The following is a 20273-nucleotide window of genomic DNA, read 5'->3' on the forward strand; positions in this document are numbered from 1 at the left end:
GAATAAATGAGTTTGGACAATGTACTAACAATGTAATAACACAACAGGACAGTGGGTGCCTTTATACCATGTTCCATCCAGGAAATGCAAACGCCTTGTTTTGTTACTTGTGTTATTAAAGAAATCAAGTAATTCCATTACGATTACATCTTATATCTGCTGGCGCCAGCACAGCATGCGGCATAGAGGTTACGAGAGTACCGACAGCGGTCAACAGGAAGACTCGCTGGAAACACGCCGCCAACGCCCTCTTAGCCGCCAGTATGTAGGATCGCGCCGCGGACCGGAGGGTCTGTTTGTTCAGTTACGCCGAGTTTAGCCAGTTAGTTGGAGCCTGTACACCGTGGAGTTCCGGCGTGTCACCGAGACAGAGCCGCAGACTTAGCCTCCAGCACAGAGACAGGCAGCACATAGCAACCTTATTGTGAACATAGCGGACTTCTACTTCAACAGCATTAAGGCTACGTGGACTATACAGAAGAGAGCTTGTACCACAGCACATGGAAACTTAATGTCAAGTAGCTCTTTGTTTTTGAACAAAGAACCCAGTTATTAATTGCATGCAGTTTCAGTTACAGAACGAGGATACCGGCCACCAGCCAACATCCTCTCCTAGCTTCCCAAGATACAGCTCTATATAGACGACGAGACGACATAAAAGCGGCTAAAGAGATTACAACATTACATGTATCTACTACTTTCATGATGAATTCGATACATAGATGCTTCGGACACTGTAAAATTGCTTTCGTAGGAATCCTGCCTTTATACTGATATCCGATACTGTAGTTGCACCACTTTCATTCTGTTACAGTAGTGGAATGTTGTGTAGAAAGTTTTGGAGAGTCGTCCGAAGAGGGAAGTGCCAAAGCAAGGTTGTTGCCTCGCAACGCTACTACAAGGTAAGACAGTCGCTGCAAGCCACATCGACGAATAAGCGACACCGGCATAGCCATGCCCACAAGCGTTTCGCTACGCTGCCGCCACGTCCGATCGTCTGCTTACGAGAGGCCACAGGATCTCTCTGCCCAGCCCTCCAACATTGAGTAAGACGAGAGCATCGTCTTCTAGCAGGTCAACTACGCGATCAACGTATTATGTTGAACTCAACCAGAATGTTATTGTTAAATGTACTCTGAGAGACTTGTAATTTGCGTCACGTGATACGCCTATGTTCAGAGACAGTTGTAAATACTCATAAGATTCCTGAGTCAATGGTTTGTACAATGTTAAGTAATTCTTCTTATCTATGTTCTCATAAAATGAAATAATATTTTTATGCATTCTAGTATCTTATCTTAGAAAATAGATTAAGGAAAGGCAAACCTACGCTTCTAGCATTTGCAGACTTAGAGAAAGCTTTTGACAACGTTGACTGGGATACTCTCTTTCAATTTCTGAAGGTGAAAAGGGGAAAATACAGGGAGCGAAAGACTATTTACAATTTGTACAGAAACTAGATGGCAGTTATAATAGTCGAGGGGCATGAAAGGGAAGCAGTGGCTGGGAAGGGAGTGAGACAGGGTTGAAGCCTATCCCCGATGTTATTCAGTCTGTATATTGAGCAAGCAGTAAAGGAAACAAAAGAAAAATTCGGAGTAGGAATTAAAATCCATGGAGAAGAAATAAAAATTTGAGGTTCACCGATTACATTGTAATTCTGTCAGAGACAGCAAAGGACCTGGACGAGCAGCTGAACGGAATGGACAGTGTCCTGAGAGGAGGATATAAGATGAGCATCAACAAAAGCAAAACCAGTATAATGGAATTTAGTCGAATTAAATCGGGTTATGCTGCGGGAATTAGATTAGGAAATGAGACGCTTAAAGTAGTAAAGGAGTTTTGCTTTTTGGGGAGCAAAATAACTGATGATGGTCGAAGTAGAGAGGATATAAAATGTAGACTGGCAATGGCAAGGAAAGCGTTTCTGAAGAAGAGAAATTTGTTAACATCGAGTATTGATTTAAGTGTCAGGAAGTCGTTTCTGAAAGTATTTGTATGGAGTGTAGCCATGTATGGACGATAAATAGTTTAGACCAGAAGAGAATAGAAACTTTCAAAATGTGGTGCTACAGAAGAATGCTGATGGGTAGATCACATAGTTAATGAGGAGGTGTTGAATAGAATTGGAGAGAAGAGAAATTTGTGGCACAACTTGACTAGAAGAAGGGATCGGTTGATAGGGCATATTCTGAGACATCAAGGGATCACCAATTTACTATTGGAGGGAAGCGTGGAGGGTAAAAATCGTAGAGGGAGACCAAGAGATTAATACACTAAACAGATTCAGAAGGATGTAGGTTGCAGTAGGTCCTGGGAGATGAAGAAGCTTGCACAGGATAGAGTAGCATGGAGAGCTGCATCAAACCAGTCTCTGGACTGAAGACCACAACAACAACAACATTCTAGTATCTAAAAAACCCACCGTTGTACTGACGAGTGTATTTCTGTCCGGCACAAGTTCCATGCTGATTAAAATCTTATGACTCTCCCTTGGTACCTTTGTCCATCTCTTACACTCGCCTGGTTTATAACTCTTTTCTTTGACACTTCAGTGTCGCTCTCGGTGTGCGCTTGAAAGTTCCACAGCGCTGTTGGCACCTAGTAAGTTAATATCTGTGTCCAGTCGATTATTTGTACTTGTAACGTCGGAAACATCGGTCGGCGAGGTCATCGCCGGTGATTTGTGAGCTGTCTCCGCGTTCGACAACAGTGAATGCAATCTGGCGTCACGTAACAAGCGGAGGGTCGTGGGTGCGAGAATACGCTCGTGCCTGGAAGCGGGCCGCGGCCAACAGGTCGTCCACGCGAGCCGCGGCGCGCGTGGAGTGGTTGGTGACGTAGCGCGCTCCCGCCAGCGGATCTGCACCGCGCGCCCGCAAGCCGTTTCAGTCGTTCGCCGACGACCGTCTGGGCAGCACCGCGAACATGAGCGCCTCCTGTGTCTATGCCAACGGGTGAGTCCGCTGCGCTGCCATCCCTAACAGTGCTCGCGAAAACACTCGCGCTACAGCGCAAGGCACTTCTTTAGCGGGGGAAAATAACACTTCAATGTCTTACTATCCAAAAACTTCGCAACACAAACTCAGCACACGCTTTCCTGCTTTTTCGGTATTTTGTCAGAATCGGGTATTGAACACGGGTTATTTTGCGTGTGGCTACCAGTGATTTGTACGTTGAAGAGAAATCGAATATCAAACACCGAACTTTATAGTAACTAACGTGCACTTTAACTTTCAAAAGAAACGCTTACGGGCATTAAATCAACATCTCCAAACAATAAAGACGTCCACGGTTCGTTCTGTAGCGACAACAAGGCTGTATTAAGCTCTTATATAACAACACTTGTTGTGAGACCTGTTCTATTTATTTCCACTTATTTGTTTTGTTGTGCTTATAAGATGCCAAGTAGATACAATGATAGATTTTATTGTTATACCATCAAATTATTCATCTTAATATACTTGAGAGAACGTTCATTTGCTATACAAGAACAACATTTATGTGATTTTTCATTTATTCCACGTGGAATGGTTTCCCATGTTACAAAAGAAATTAAAAAACCAACGTAGAAGTACTCTTGATGAAAATCTGTCAGGGATTGCGAATATTCTGGAAAATTGCGTAAGAGGAAAGTTAAGTCGAGCTAGCATGAGTTTCCATCAGCATATTAATCAGCATTTCGTTGAACGCTTGTGTTATGTAAGAAACTCCGTAATGCAGGCATTGCGGAAAGCCAGAGCAGCCTTCGCAATTTGGATTAAGCTCCAAGCGATCGTATTTAAATAAGTAGAGGAAGCGAGCAAACACCATACGATTTCTAAACTTTTTCTAGATGCAGGGGAAGAGTACCTTTCAGATCTTAACCGTATTCTTTGAAGTTACAGGTAAAATCATGACCACGTTAAAATGGTAAAATATAGAAAATTATGGATTTATCGGAACTGCTTGATGCGATTCTAAACCTGAGGTATTACTCAGGTATTTTACTTACGTTAGCTGTTACATAAAATGGTTGCATCTAACCGTTCTTGATTGTATTAAACAGCGTTGTTACAGCAAGGAGTTGAGATCTTGTTTCGGTGTATGATTCACCGTAAATTGATACTGTACTTTATTTCAGAAGTCTTAGGCTTATGTCTGAAGATGACAAGAACCGAAACATGTTACATGGAATAGCATAATAAAAAGAAAAAAATCCTTAAGCTATCTAGGCTGCATTGTCCGAAAAGCCCCATTCCGATCGCTAGCTCGCACAAGGAATTTATTTCCGGTACTAATAATTCTTAATATTGCTGAAATTGCGTCTAGAAGTCTTTTTTCAAAATGCTCCCTCCCGGTTCTTGCAACATATAATTTACAGCAGTGTTAAACTCAGCTGGTAATTTACTTTTACTTTAACGACAACAAAAAGTGCTACTACTGCCGACACTGTAAAAAACATAAACACTCCCAAGAGTAAAAACGAATACACGTCAAAGAGTAACTGCCGAATCCACAGCGAATGGTACCTGCTACATATTTCGGCTGTTGTCTGCTCACTCCCGTGCGGCGACCGGTAGAGGAAGTGCAATGCTTAAAACACATTTGGGAAAGTCGCGTTTTAAATTCCCGTCTGCCACTACGGAATAAAATTTCCTCTGATTTACTAGGTCATTTCAGGCGAATACCAGGGTGACTGTTGTTTACCTCTTTCATTGTTGACCAATTGCGATGGTGCTGCTGCTGATGACAACTTTAACGTAATCTGTAACCATACCTTTTTTAAACTCTGCAAAGACAATGTGAATAGCATACTACTTCCATAAGAGCTATACCCAGATTTTTCATCTGAGTCCTCGAAAAATTGCAGATACGTCTCCTCTTTTCTTTTTTAATTTAAGATGTCAGTTTCTGAGATAGAGCTACGAAAACATGACGCGATAGTGTCAGATGGACGTAGCGAATGTAAAGCTAAAGCACGGCAGGTGATGAATGTTACAATGCGTTCTTTTGCTTGCATCAACCCACACAACGAGTGAAAAAGATGAGGAGGTGAGGAAAATTTTGTATTTGACAGCTTACAGGTAAAAAGTATTCGGTTTTCTTAAAATAACAGACGTAAATTCCATCTTTGATGGTGTAGGCCTCTTTCTATACTCGCGTCAAAAGCATCAGCTATACTCGTATAAATGGATGTCGCTGCTAAGAGTCAACAGATGCATTTTTTCACGTGTAATCTATATCATACCTAATTTTAATTTCGTAGTTTGTAGGTTTATTCTGATAAACTACGACTGCTCATACATGAACTGATTCGGTTGGTAAGAGTGTCACAAAGCCGTTGTAGCCTCTCCCGAGACAAACTGGACCACGACTGTTGTAAGTGGTCCTTGATATCCTGGATATGGCACTGGGACGATTGCCGTCTGGACTGCTCCACAAATGTTTTATCGGGGCAATATAAGGGGATCTTCCTGATCACGTCAGTACCTCAGCATTTCAAAGACATTTCGTAGAGACACGCACCACGTATGAGCGAGCATAATTCTGTTGCAGAATGGCATCACGAGAGTGACGCATGCTAGGTAGCACGTGGGGGCCAGGCTGTCCGTGACGTTCCTTTGTGGCGTCACTGACCTGCAGTCATAACCGATGACTTCCCATACCACACCGCCAGGAGTAACACTGCTTGCCTCTCCAATACGTTGGAAGAATAGGATATCTCCCTAGTTCTCTACCATGCTTGCCGCCGGTAGTGATTCGGGGTAGTGCAGAACTGTGTCTCGTTGCTGAACAAAATGGCTCTGAGCACTATGGGACTTAACTTCTGAAGTCATCAGTCCCCTAGAACTTAGAACTACTTAAACCTAACTAACCTAAGGACAACACAAACATCCATGCCCGAGGCAGGATCCGAACCTGCGACCGTAGCGGTCACGCGGTTCCAGACCGTAGCGCCTAGAACCGCTCGGCCACCCCGGCCGGCCGTTGCTGAACACAATGCGATGCCATTCATCCCGATCACAACTCAATTCTAACCAAGGCCGTTTGTTTTTCGGTGTTAACGGCAGCCTACGCGTGGGACCGTAATTTCCTAGTCCGGCTGCTGGTAATCATCGACAGTGGTGCATGGTGACACAAAATTTGCGCGGTGTCCATTACAGGTTCTCGGATGCACCCTCAGATGTGAAAGCGCTACGATGCGCTTGACGCACAATACAACGATACTCCCTTGTGGATGTCAGACCAACCGCAAATTTGACGTTGAGTATTCCTTCCCTCACGTCCCCAGGCAGACCAAATGGTTCAAATGGCTCTGAGCACTATGGGACTTAACTTCTGAGTTCATCAGTCCCCTAGAACTTAGAACTACTTACACCTCACTAACCTAAGGACATCACACACATCCATGCCCGAGGCAGGATTCGAACCTGCGACCGTAGCGGTCGCGCGGTTCCAGACTGTAGCGCCTAGAACCTCTCGGCCACACCGGCCGGCAAGCAGACCAACATAGGGCAACAAGTTTGGATATTGCGTGATTCGACCAGCTGGCCGCACGGAGATCCACAATGAGTCCCTTTTCAAACTGAGTCAAGCGCCGATAAATCTGTCTCACACGAGTACACGGCACCTCCATGTCCTCTAGATTGATCACTCAACACCTGACACTGTTCGCACTATCCTACCTGGGCTGCTAGCAACACTAAACACGAACACCACTAGTGCACCATAGTGCCCGTTCTACCTATCACAGAAAATTGTAACTCTAATCATTTACATATTCTCCGATAGTGCGTGAGTGTGCAAAGCTTACTGACGTTCGACATATTTTTCAATGCTTTACTTTCCTTTGACAGACAGTGTATACTGACGCTGACAGAGAAACGTGGAGATCAATCAGTGTGTAGAAGTCACTGAGTAAGACATATGATGCACAGTTCTGTCTTCATTCTACCATCAAACAGCGACAATACTCAGTTTCTTCTGGAAATACTGATCACTTATTTGATAAACTGATTTGCAAATAACCTCGCTAAAAATTAATATCATGTCACTATACTTGATTGCGTACGTAAAGTCACTATAAGCAATATTTTGTATGTAATGAAACAAGAACTGGCGTTTTTCATTTTTATTAAACGTCGAATCAAACAAATGATGCTTGTGCAGTTACAGAGACATAGATATACGTTGAATGCACGTACTTACAGCAAGAAATGGAAACCAGTTTTACTTTCACAAAGGTTACATCTTTTTGGACCACGAGTAAAGAAATGTTCGTACTTATGTTATGGTTATCAGATTTTCCAGTACCTATCATTTTACGAATACACAAAACTGAGTAACATTCCAAAATAAATGAAATAGGATTTAAAGTGAAATAACGTTTAATTAAATTATCCTTATTATTATTTCTTGCGACTGCTTGTATGTGTTCTTCGGTTCTACCTGGCTTGAAGACATTCTATCAGAGCAAGATTTCAAACTCATTCACATCGGCAGGCGTTTACTTATTTACGTATTTTTGGCTTTGGGCAGCAAAGCAAACATTAGTTACAAAAATGTCATTTTAACATAATTGTGATTTTCACCGTAGCACTGCAATATGAGTCTAACGTACAAATGTAAGATCTTAATGTAAAATAAAAACACGAAGAGACGAACACCATACAGCCAGCAGTAGGTACAACAATACAATGTAATTTTTAAAACAGAACAATGATAAGAGCGTGAAATACAAAAGTAAGTTTGTAATTTACACTAGAAACACAAAATTACGACCCACGTTGCGATCCCAGTCGATTTAATAGGAGAATGACATCCACAGTAACTTATAACAGAAAGCTGGTCAGTAGCGTCATTTACAAAGACAGGTTCTCAATGCAAAGTAAAGACACAAACAGACGTCCCAGCTTCCCAGCAGAGCTGGTTCCAGGGAGGACAAGATCCACATATATAGATCGAAGCTGAATACCGGCGTATTTTAAACAGTTCGCGAGCAAATGATACAGATGTCAAAGAGGTGGAATAAAGAAGTTACATTTGGGGTGGAGGAGGTAACACCCCCCCCCCCCCCCCCAACCAATTTCTTGTACAGGACCACTTGTGCATCCGAGTAGTTTGTACGCGCCAATATGACGTGGTTCACATCCACCGCCGCCGTTGGGTCCTGATTACAGCGGCCAGAAGCAATGATTTTCAATTGGTATAGGTGGGTTGTGGTGACGCCAGTGTCCCAGCCTCATGCGATGAGAGACGTCACATAAACGTCTACTAAGCATCACCGAGATGAACCATGGCCGAGAAGAGACGTTCGATTGTATGGCTGCCAATTCAGTGCTTTGATAGCTGTCATTCACAATTCTCGTCGTGATTAGTAGCTTTCTTGACCGTCGTGTTGAAACCGTATGAGGGATCGGTGTCCTTCCATAATGCTCCTCTTACCGAAGCGGCCAAAAGTTTCATCGTGGAGAATGCCGTGATGCCCTTTTATCCAAAGTAAGCGGACGTCTATGCCCAATGGTCGCTCGTCTGTTATGTCCTCCAAGACGTTTCTGCAGGCGTTTACTACACGTTACGCCAGCTGTTGAGGCAGCGCTAGCAAATCTCCATCACAACGGCCTGGAATAGAATAACTATCTGTCAACAAATTCAAAATGACCGTCGTATGGGAGGTGTAGGTCTTCTGTTTTACAGGGACACAATTAATCCTCAAGCTACACTCTTAAGAGAGGTAATGTTAAATTTTTAATTATCATCTCGAAAAAGAAAGTTACCCAATTAATATTCAGATGTCCAGAGTGCAGGTACTCATTGATATCCCAGCACTGCAGTACCGCAGCACGTTGCTAGAGCAGTCAAAAGAAAATGGAACAGCCCATTGATAAAATGAAGGTGGGCTGCGACATTTTGTTATGGTCCCTCTAGCGACGTGCTACGGTACTATGGCGCTGCGATTTCACTGTGCATCATGACATCAGACACGTACCTGCAAACAAACAGAACATTAATTACGTAATTTTGTATTTTCGAGGTGATAACTGAAACTTCATGGATAACCCATCGCACTTTTAAATCTGTTTTGATAAACCTAGCCGTTCCCAGTTAATTGTCTGGTACACTGGAGTACACCATTTTTTTCATACTCCAATATGTTTAAGGTGTATTAATGTAATACTAACACTACAGTAAAAGAAGAAGGGTCTTTCCATGTCAGATCGCCTAATTTCGGAACATTTTCCTTCTCGATCCTCAAGGATTTCGACGGAATTTTATGTGAATATTCACAGATGTCCCCGATCAACATTGGTAAAGTTTAAAGTTCGTCGATACAATAGTAGTCGAGAAATAGTCGCCTGTTTGACTCCATGCGTGACTTTGCGCACATCGAGCGTGAATTTTCGCAACTTTGAACTGTTATATCTCGGGCAATATTTCATTGAAGGAAATTAAATTTGACCATCTTGTACAACTGTAATGTTCTCTCAAAAATATTAATGAAAGGAATTTTACGGGCAACATTCAGCCAGAAAAGTTTAGACAAAGTTTCCAGAAAAATTTCTAAGTTTGCCTTCTTACATCTCAGGTACTAAAGGTATCAGGAACATCAAACTTGGCATTTAGAAACATGATAACACAAAGTTGTCAAATATAAAGCTTCATTTATTTACCACTTTCCAATACTGAATAAAATAAGTGCAAAGTTGGAGATTCTGTAAAAACGTAAAAAATGACCTATTTTCGACCTGATTTTGCAAAAAACCATGTTCTATAAAACTCTCCAAGCTGGGGTCATTAGAAAAACCATGGCGTTAACCGCCTAAGAAAGTTTACTAGCTTATCAAACGCCAATTAACAATGTTAGATAATTTGAACCAAAGTTGGGTGCGTAAATAGTTGCATGAAAAACTGTAAACATTGGATTCTTGTACCTCGTACAGTAAATGCATACTGAACATGAAATTTAATAAGCAATAGCTCGATGGCACAAGGACACGGAATACAAAATTTCATTCATCGACTATTTTCCAATAATCTTCAAATTCTTCGAGAAGATGACGATTTCTCTGAGAAGGTAAAAACAGTGTAAGCCTATATTCGATACTTCTGTTACAAGTACCATTTACTATTAGAGCTTCAAAACGAGTCTCATTCGAAAACTACTGCATGGTGTCAAACAAATGAACATACCTCGGCCAATATTGCTTCGACGAACGTTAAACTTTTCCACTGTTCATCGGGGACATGTGAGGATGTTCACATAAAATTTCGTGGAAATCCGTGATGGTTACGTGTGCTGACATGGAATGACCAAAGAAAAATTTTTGCTGTTTGTTGCAAGTGTGAGTAGAATTTCTATAATGTGCACCATCATTCCCTCTCAGACAAACAGCAAGGCAGATTCAGTGGAAACAAGGTCGCGGTTACTCACTCATCTGTCGTTTCTATCTATATTCAACAAACATCTCCTGGGATCTATCCGACTGGTTGACTTGCTTGAGCCTTCCTTTTTCCACACAAGAAAACTGTTACAAAGTAACTTTTGCGCCAGTTCATTTCAATTCCTCATTTGCAAGAATACCTTTATCAAAATTTACAAGTGAATCACATTAGAGTCATTATGTGTTTCCCCAGTGAATCAGAGCTCATTCCTCTGGTGAAGATACGGGTCCTCTAGGACTTTTTACATTTTACTTTGCTTAGTTTCAGGCAGAGCCTGTTTCACCAGATACAATTACTGCACATAATAATCCAGACAGAACATTGGTCCGATTTCATTATAAAATACGAAAGGAGTCACAATAAAAACCACGACATTTTATCATAATATTCAGTTTTAGACATACTTAATTAAACATTAAAGATATCCTCAAATTTTGAAGTTCCCTTTTACAAAATCGAATGAAATGGCAGGTAAATTTGGCAATGGATCTGTTCATGGAGCTAAGACCATCCTAGTGCTTCTACAACTACCTCTTTGCTCTCCATGAGAAATGACCACAAAAGCATTTTACCCAATATTCAATACAACATTCTGACGTCACAAACGTAATCCAAATGATAAAATTAAGTAAACGGTTTGTTATTTCAAAAATAATCACCCCAATAGTTAATACATTTATCCCACTGTGAGGGGAAACGGTCAGTGCCTTCATGGACAATGTTTGTGGTTGCCTGCGGAACCATCACTGTACCCAGGTGTGCACCTCATGTCCGAAGCAAATCGACGGTGACGAATGTCTTTCTTCCGGTCTGCCAACTGTATGGGGAGATATCGGGGCTGTATGGAGGACGTGTAAGGGCTTCCCAGCGAAATTTCTGCTACATAGTCGAAACAACGTTGGCAACACGTGGGTGGGTCAACCCAGGTGCAATTATTGTTCCGTAGGCAACCGCAAACATTTCTCCATTAAGGCATACAGTGGGGTAAATATATTAACAGTTATGGTGATTACTTTTGAAATAACAAACAGGTTAGTTGCTTTTTTCCATCGTTCTTGTTTTCATTTGACTGCGAGGTTAGTTTCTTTTTTCCATCGTTCTTGTTTTCATTTGACTGCCCCTTGTGTTATTAAGCCGGTCGTAGTGGCCGAGCGGTTCTAGGCGCTTCAGTCTGGAACCGCGCGACCGCTACGGTCGCAGGTTCCAATCCTGCCTCGGGCATGGATGTGTGTGATGTCCTTAGGTTAGTTAGGTTTAAGTAGTTCTAAGTTCTAGGGGACTGATGACCTCAGATGTTAAGTCCCATAGTGCTCAGAGCCATTTTGTGTTATTAATCTTGGATAGGGCAAAATAGTTGATGAGGAAATAAAAGAGTTCCACTAATAGCCACTGTCCACAAGAACAATTTGTTAGAGGTACGAATTAGTGGTAACCGTGACTGCGGAGGTTAATATCTCTATTGCAGCCAGCAACTACAGTGTCAAGTCTTTTAGAAAATCTCAGTGTAATCCCTGTTGTGTTGCAGTCAGGTGGAAAGCAGCAGTCAGCAGGTCTTAACCTACAGATCAGGGGCCATCTTTGGTTTTTCAGGCTACCTATTCAAGACGCTATATGTCGATCTAAGTCCGATTGTTCGGGACAGGAGGAGAACAAAAGATGATTGACAAATGTTTATACTTTTTATTTCTATCCGTGTATTGTCAGGAGCTTCAGAAGTAGCGGCTTCGGCCTCGTAAACTGACATACGGCCGGGAGAGCGGTGTGCTGACCACATGCCCCTCCATATCCGCATCCAGTGATGCCTGTGAGCTAAGACGACAAGGCGGCCGGTCAGTACCGTTGGGTCTTCCCGGCCTGGTCGGGTGGAGTTTAGTTTTTTACTGTGAGGAGCAATGGTCCCAGATATCCATTAATAATACCTCAAAGCTGCCTGTAATGTACGAGCTGATCCATTTCTAACACTACTTGTGTATTGTGCCATCTTCTAAGAAAGGACCGTAGCAGATTCTCGGAATACCTGAGGTTCTGTGTCGCTTATTATTAAATTTAAGAAATAGTATGAATTGATAACATACTATTTGTTAAATATTTGTCGTAAAAAGATTGACAGTTTGAGCTTTCAATTCTATAAATAAGCATTTTCCCCGTACTATAACATATTCTAAGTAAACATATGTTTTCGATGGATAAACAGAGTACGAACTTTGGAGGCCGAATGAAACAAAACAAACGAAACCTGAGGCTCTGCATTACAGTTGGGTTCTGTGACCTCGTTTAGCGTGACCCGCCTGGGACATGTTTTCAGTGTGGCGAGACACCGGACTTAAAATACGACTCACGCATGAAAAGTCAGTATACGACTCGCTGTGCAGGCGAAGCTCAAATATAAAATGCGATGTAGTCACAGAGCTTCATTAGTAACTGGCAAGGCTCGCAGTGAAGGTGAAGCTGCGATTGTCCTTCGCAAACGACACATGTCGCGCCACACGGCTCCAGCCTTCGTTAACGTAACAGACCGGTCTTGGACGTCACAGCTTTTAGGTTACATACTGACCTCGGCCGCAAATTTATGTTCACTCTCAGATGCTAATATCTTATTTCGCCTACCACTCCCACAGCCTTGCAAATATTCATACCAGTTACATGAAAGGACGCTAGAGCTATCAACAGCATCTATTCGTTTCGAAGTGTTTACATTAGAAACAAGCTTTTGTTCGCCTGCGTTTCGACATCCCATTGTCGATAGTAAAACGTCTAAAAGTTTGGTCCCATTTTTCGAAGTGAGGCACAAACCAAACAGGTGCAGTTAAATTTAACACTCTAGAGCGTTTATCATGCTCATTGTGAGACTAAAGGGAGGCTCATACGCTCAGTCTGCGTTCTATGTAAGATTTTTAATATTACCTGTAAACTTTTCCACAGACGTTGTTAAACAATGGTTCAAAGATTTTCCTTTGGCCTACTCAAACCTTCTAAGTCTCCACAATGTGTGTGGCATAACGATAACACTCAGTAACTTCAGCGAATGGAACAAAAGAAAACCTTGTGTGGTGTCACCGCCAGACACCACACTTGCTAGGTGGTAACCTATAAATCGGCCGCGGTCCATTAGTATACGTCGGACCCGCGTGTCGCCACTGTCAGTGATAGCAGACCGAGCGCCACCACACGGCAGGTCTAGAGAGACGTCCTGGCACTCGCCCCAGTTGTACAGCCGACGTTCATAGCAATGGTTCACTGACAGATACGCTCTCATTTGCCGAGACGATAGTTAGCATAGCCTTCAGCTACGTCAATTGCTACGACCTAGCAAGGCGCCGTATTCAATTGATATTTATTATGTGAAGCACGTATCATCAAGAGAGATGTACTCCAATTATGGATTAAAGTTAAGTATTACATCATCTACGTACTTTATTTGCAATTCTCAAGACATTGTCCTGTTCCAGACCTCACGCCAGTCTGCGTGTAATTAAAAGCGTGCATTTCGGCCTCCTCTAGCAACACAGTGTTGGCTCTTCTGCCAACACTACACCTTGAATCATAAATATAACTTTTGATGTTATATGACCGGACTGTTAAACAACAGGGCGTACTCACTACTCCAAAATATAACCATGTCACCCGTATAAGAGGCAATCAGTGACAAGCACCGAATTTGATTTAGGAGTCTATGTGCTTCAATTTTTACGTAGCCTTTTTAACAGTATTACTAAATCGAGGAGGATATTCCCCAAATCTACGAGAATTCTTCAGCTTATGTTAACATCGGCGAATCAACTCAAGAATTCCGCATCATGAGGGGTGTCAAGCAAGGCGATCCCATCTCCCCAAAACTGTTCTCTGCTGTATTGGAAATGGCTATGTCAAAGCTGGGCTGGGAAGGTAAGGGAATTAGAATTAATGGAAGAAGGCTTACCAACTTGAGATTTGCTGATGATATTCCCTTACTGGCCAAAGACTTCGCAGAGCTCCAAAACTTAGTTACAGATCTTGCATCGGAATGTCAGCTGGTTGGCTTGAACATGAACCTTTCCAAAACAAAAGTAATATCCAACAAATGGGTCCCAGCTGGAGATGTGAAAGTCAATGACAGTCTACTAGAAGAGGTCAGTGAATATGTCTACCTTGGCCAGATTATAAATATGAAGGGAGACATACAGGTAAGGCCAGAAATCTATCGACGCATCAAGCTTGGCTGGCAAGCATTTGGGAAGAATTCAAAAGTATTCAGATCAAAAATGCCAGTAAATCTGAAGAAAGCAGTATTTGACCAATGCATTCTTCCTGTGATGACGTATGGCTGCGAGACATGGACACTGAACTCATTCACAAAAGGGAAACTTAGGACAGCACAGAGAGCCATGGAGAGATCAATGCTGGGCTATACAAGAAAGGACAGGAAAAGGGCGGATGACATCCGGTCTGTGACGAAGGTTAATGACATCTTAGAGAGAGTAGGTTCCTTGAAATGGCAGTGGGCTGGCCACGTTGCAAGAAGAAAAGACAACAGATGGACGAAGCTAGTACTGGAGTGGAGTCCGAGAGAGCACCGGAGGCCTAGAGGAAGACCACCAGACAGATGGGACAAAGACATCAAGAAGATCGCTGGTAACACCTGGCAGAGAACTGCCCAAGACCGTCCCACTTGGAGAAGACTTCTGAAAGCCTACCTGAATCCACAACTCGAAGAGGCCACATCATCTAATGATTGAATTGGCTGATGATGATGATGATGATGATTCCCCAAAGAGGAACTCTGAAGGAAAGAAAAGAGAGAAACTCACTGAGAGTTAAAGTTACTTGCCGTACCCGGACACGAAACTCGGTTCTTGTATCGGTGTGGCACACAGTTTTAAACTGCCAGAAAGTTTCATATCGGCACACACTCAGCTGCAGAGAGAAAATTCATTCTGGAAAAAGAAATAACATGAGTTAAAGTTAACCCAACGCGACGGACGAGAGTGCTGAGTCTCGTAGTGACTGGTCCAGAACTTTTAACAGCTTGAAGACATATCTTGAAATGGTTCAAACAATACTGTGGTAGCCTATTAATGTCTAGCAATGAGATCCTAGACTCGAGCAACTTTGTGGGAAGTTGTGTTTATTGATATCGCTTGCGTATTATTATACAGGGTGTTACAAAAAGGTACGGCCAAACTTTCAGGAAACATTCCTCACACACAAAGAAAGAAAATGTGTTATGTGGACATGTGTCCGGAAACGCTTACTTTCCATGTTAGAGCTCATTTTATTACTTCTCTTCAAATCACATTAATCATGGAATGGAAACACACAGCAACAGAACGAACCAGCGTGACTTCAAACACTTTGTTACATGAAAAGTTCAGAATGTCCTCCATTAGCGAGGATACATGCATCCACCCTCCGTCGCAATGAATCCCTGATGCGCTGATGCAGCCCTGGAGAATGGCGTATTGTATCACAGCCGTCCACAATACGAGCACGATGAGTCTCTATATTTGGTACCGGCGTTGCGTAGACAAGAGATTTCAAATGCCCCCATAAATGAAGGTCCAGAGGGTTAAGGTCAGGCGAGCGTGGAGGCCATGGAAATGGTCCGCCTCTACCAATCCATCGGTCATCGAATCTGTTGTTGAGAAGCGTACGGACACTTCGACTGAAATGTGCAGGAGCTCCATCGCGCATGAACCACATGTCGTGTTGTACTTATAAAGGCACATGATCTAGCAGCACAGGTAGAGTATCCCGTATGAAATCATGATAACGTGCTCCATTGAGCGTAGGTGGACGAAACTAAAATGAGCTCTAACATGGAAATTAAGCGTTTCCGGACACATGTCCACATAACACCTTTTCTTTATTTGTGTGTGAGGAATGTTTCCTGAAAGTTTGGCCGCACCTTTTTGTAACACCCTGTATAACTTTCTGGGAAAAGAAAGTAGGTATTCGTCACACAAAAGCGATACGTGGAAATAATACACGTTTTTCATCCACCAACAAGTTGCAAACGCCTCTTCAAGGCGTTAAATACACGAAACCCCTTTTTCACAACTTGTATATATTCGATAATGAATTCATCGTCATCGTGAACCATCCTTCAAGATTTGAAAAGAACAGTAATATTGACAGGTACAGACCAAGAATCAAAGACGACCTTGATTACCTAAGATTATAGCTGTCAGTGGCTCCAAATTGGTATTCAGCGTATTGCAACAAAAATAACATAAAATATCAAACACAGAGAAAAAACGATTAAAATAACCAGTGGTACATAGAGGTGCAAACGCAACGCTGGGGTAGCTGTGGAGAAGCCAGACAAACGTGTGGTTCCTGAAGAGGGGCGGCTGCTTTTCCAGTAGGTACAGGGACAACAGTCTGTATGATTGACTGATTTTGCCTTGTAACATCAAGCAAAACGGCCTTGCTGTGCTGGCACAGCGAGCAGCTGAAAGCAAGGGGAAACTACAGCCCTACTTTTTCCCGAGGGCAGGCACCTTTACTGTACGGTTAAATAATGACGGCATCCTCCTGCATAAAATATTCTGGAGGTAATTAAGTCCCTTATTCTGACCTCCGGGTGAGACTACTCTAGAGTACGTCGTCATAAGGAAAAACAAAATTGACAGTCTACGGGTCGGAGCGTGGAATGTTAGGTCCCTAAATCGGGCAAGTAGTTTAGAAAATTTGAAAAGGCAAATGGATAGTTTGAAGTTAGATATAGTGGAGATTAGTGAAGTTCGGTGGCATGATAAACAGGCTTCTCGTCTGGTGAGAACAAGGTTATAAATACAACATCAAATAGCGGTAATGCCGGAATAGATCTAATAATGAATGAAGGAAACAGAAACGTGAGTAAGCTACTATAAATAGCATAGAGAACGCATTGTCGTAGCCAACATAGATGCGAAACCAACAAGTACCACAGTAGTACAAGCTTATGTGCCAACAAGCTCTGCAGGTAATCAAGTGATCGATAAAATATGTGTTGAGATAGATACAAGAGAGGACAATTTAATTGTGATGGAGGATTGGAATTGTACTAAAAAGAAGATAAGGAAAAATAGTGGATGAAAATGGACTGGGGACAAAGAATGAAAGAGGAAGCTGCCTAGGACAATTCTGCTCAGAGCGCAATTTAATCATTGCTGACACCTGATTTTAAAATCATGAAAAAACGGTTGTATACGTGGAAGAAACGTGTGGACACAGGAAGACTTCAAGTTGATTATATAATGGTAGGAGAGAGATTTCGGAACCATGTTTTAATTTGTAAGACATTTCCATGGGTGGATGTGAACTATGACCTCAATTTAGTCGTTATGAACTACATAAAGCTGAAGGAACTCCAAAAAGGTAGGAAATTAAGGAGATAGGACCTGAATAAGATGAAAGAATCAGGAGACATGGGATTTAACATCTGAAAGGAGAGTATATAAGAATTCAGTAAATGAAGCAGGCGACAGGGAATACAAACGTCTAAAAAATGAGATTGATTGGAAGTGCAAAATTGCTAGGCATGAATGGCCATAGGACAAATGTATAGATGTAGAAGCATATACAACTAGAGGAAAGATAGATACCGTCTGTACGAAAATCAAAGAGAAAAGAAAACAGCTGTGTGAATATCAAGAACTCAGATGGAAAACCGATACTAAGCAAAGAGGGGAAATTTGTAAGGTGGAAGGAGTATATAGATGGGCTCTACAAGGGATACAGAAAGAGAAGGGGACGTAGATGAAGATGAGAGAGAAGATGCAATACTATGAGAAGAATCTGACAGGACACTGAAAGACCTAAATCAAAACAAGACCCCTGGAGTAGACGACATGCCCTCAGAACTACTGATACCCGTGGGAGAGTCAGTCACGAGAATTCTATTCCACCTGGTATGAGGCAGGCAAAATATCCTCAGATTTCAATCTATGCAAGATGTATGAGACAGGCAAAATATCCTCAGATTTCATTAAGGATGTAATAATTCCATTTCCAAAGAAAGTAGGTACTGACAGGTGTAATTTACCAAACTAAATTTAATAAGTCATGGTTGCCATACTCTGGCACGAATTATTTACGGAGTAATGGAAAAATTGGTAGAAGCAGACGTCGGGGAAGACTGGTTTGGGTTCCGGAGAAATGCAGGAACACTTGAGGCAATATTGGTCATATGACTTGTAACAGATGATGAGTTAAAGAAAGGCAAATCTACATTTATAGCATTTGTAGACTTAGAGAAAACCTTTGACAGTGTCGGCGGGAATACACTCTTTAACATTCTGAAGGTAGCAGGCTTCAAATACAGACCGAAAGGTTATTTACAGGTTGCAAGGAAATTGGAGAGCAGTTACAAGAGTCAAGGAACTTGAAAGGAATGCACTGTTTGAGAAGGGAGTGAGACGGGGTTGTAACGTATACCCGATGTCATCCATCTGTACACTTGAGCAAGCGGCAAAAATTTTAAAAAATTGAAGAACAAATTAAATTTGAGGGAGCAAAAATAAAAGTTTTGATTTTGCCGATGACACTGTAATTCTGCCAGCGACAGCAAAGGACTTGGAAGTGGAACTAAAGGGAATGTCTTGACAGGAGGATATAAGAAGCACATCAACAACTAGGATATGGAATGTAGTCAAATTAAATCAGGTGATGCTGGTGGTATTAGATTTGGAAAGGAGACTCCAGAGGTAGGAGGTGAGTTCTGCTATTTGAGAACTAAAATAAGTGCTGATGACCGAAGCAGAGAGGATATAAAATGTGTGCTGGCAATGGCAAGAAAAGTGTTTTTGAAGAAGAGAAATTTGTTAACATCGAATATAGAATTAAGTATCAGGAAGTCTTTTCTGAAGTTTTGTCGGGAGTGTAGCTTTGTATGGAAGTGAGAGATGGATGATAAACATGTCAGACAGTAAGAGAATAAAAGCTTTTGAACTATTGTGCTACATAAGAATGCTGAAGATTACATGAGTAGAACTTGTAACCAACAAGGAAGTGCCGAAAAGCACTGGGGATAAAAGAAATTTGTGGAATAGCTAGACTAAAAGAAGGGACCTGTTGATAGAACACATTCTGAGACATCAAGTGATGATCACTTTAGTACTGGAGGGAAGTGTGGAAGGTTAAAAGCGTAGCGGGAGACCAAGAGATGAATACAGTGAGCAGATTCAGAAGCATCTAGGTTGCAGTAGTTGTTTAGAGATGATGAGGGTTGCACAGGATAAAGGAACATGGAGAGCTGCATCAAACCAATCTTTGGACTGAAGATCATCACAACAACAACATATGATACGGAAGCGACAGATGTTTAGTTTTGTTGTTAAATTTAAACAAATGTTATCGGTAATGCAAGTAATGTCAAAAACTGGCATGTAGTACGATGCTTTTTAATAATCAATGAATGTCCGAAATTGAGCGATATATACCAAAAAAAGAACATTTAAAATGATTCTTTGTACATTATTTCGATAGAAATAGTATCATTCAATCATAAAATATAAAAGTAACTAACTAATTTTCTAAACCGAGCGACTGCTACGGTCGCAGGTTCGAATCCTGTCTCGGGCATGTGATGTGTGTGATGTCCTTAGGTTAGTTAGGTTTACGTAGTTCTAAGTTCTAGGGGACTGATGACCTCAGATGTTAAGTCCCATAGTGCTCAGAGCCATTTTTAATTTTCTAATTCTGGCACCTTAGTAATTTTCCCAAAATGTTCTTCGAGCTTCGTCCTGCTATCCTGCTCCACCTTGAGGTCCCCACTCCATTCCTTCCACCCCATCTTCTCCCGTCTCCCCCTCTCTCTATCTTAACTTCCCCTCTGGTCTCTCCTCTCTCTGTCTTATCCTCCCCTTCTCTCTCTCTCTCTCTCTCTC

The 20273-nt window shown here is 42.0% G+C and overlaps 1 protein-coding gene across 1 annotated transcript in view; it reads left to right on the forward strand.

Moving 5' to 3' along the window:
• The first annotated feature begins 2815 nt into the window (after window positions 1-2815).
• Window positions 2816-20273, forward strand: part of LOC126198552 (tryptophan 2,3-dioxygenase) — a 448771-nt gene continuing 431313 nt past the window's right edge. The window contains exon 1 of the mRNA XM_049934975.1: window positions 2816-2957. Within this exon, the coding sequence (XP_049790932.1) occupies window positions 2929-2957 (29 nt within the window). The 5' untranslated portion in view covers window positions 2816-2928. The remainder of the gene's footprint in view (window positions 2958-20273) is intronic.

This window comes from Schistocerca nitens, chromosome 8 (genome assembly GCF_023898315.1).
Source record: "Schistocerca nitens isolate TAMUIC-IGC-003100 chromosome 8, iqSchNite1.1, whole genome shotgun sequence".
Taxonomy (NCBI): Eukaryota; Metazoa; Arthropoda; class Insecta; order Orthoptera; family Acrididae; genus Schistocerca; species Schistocerca nitens.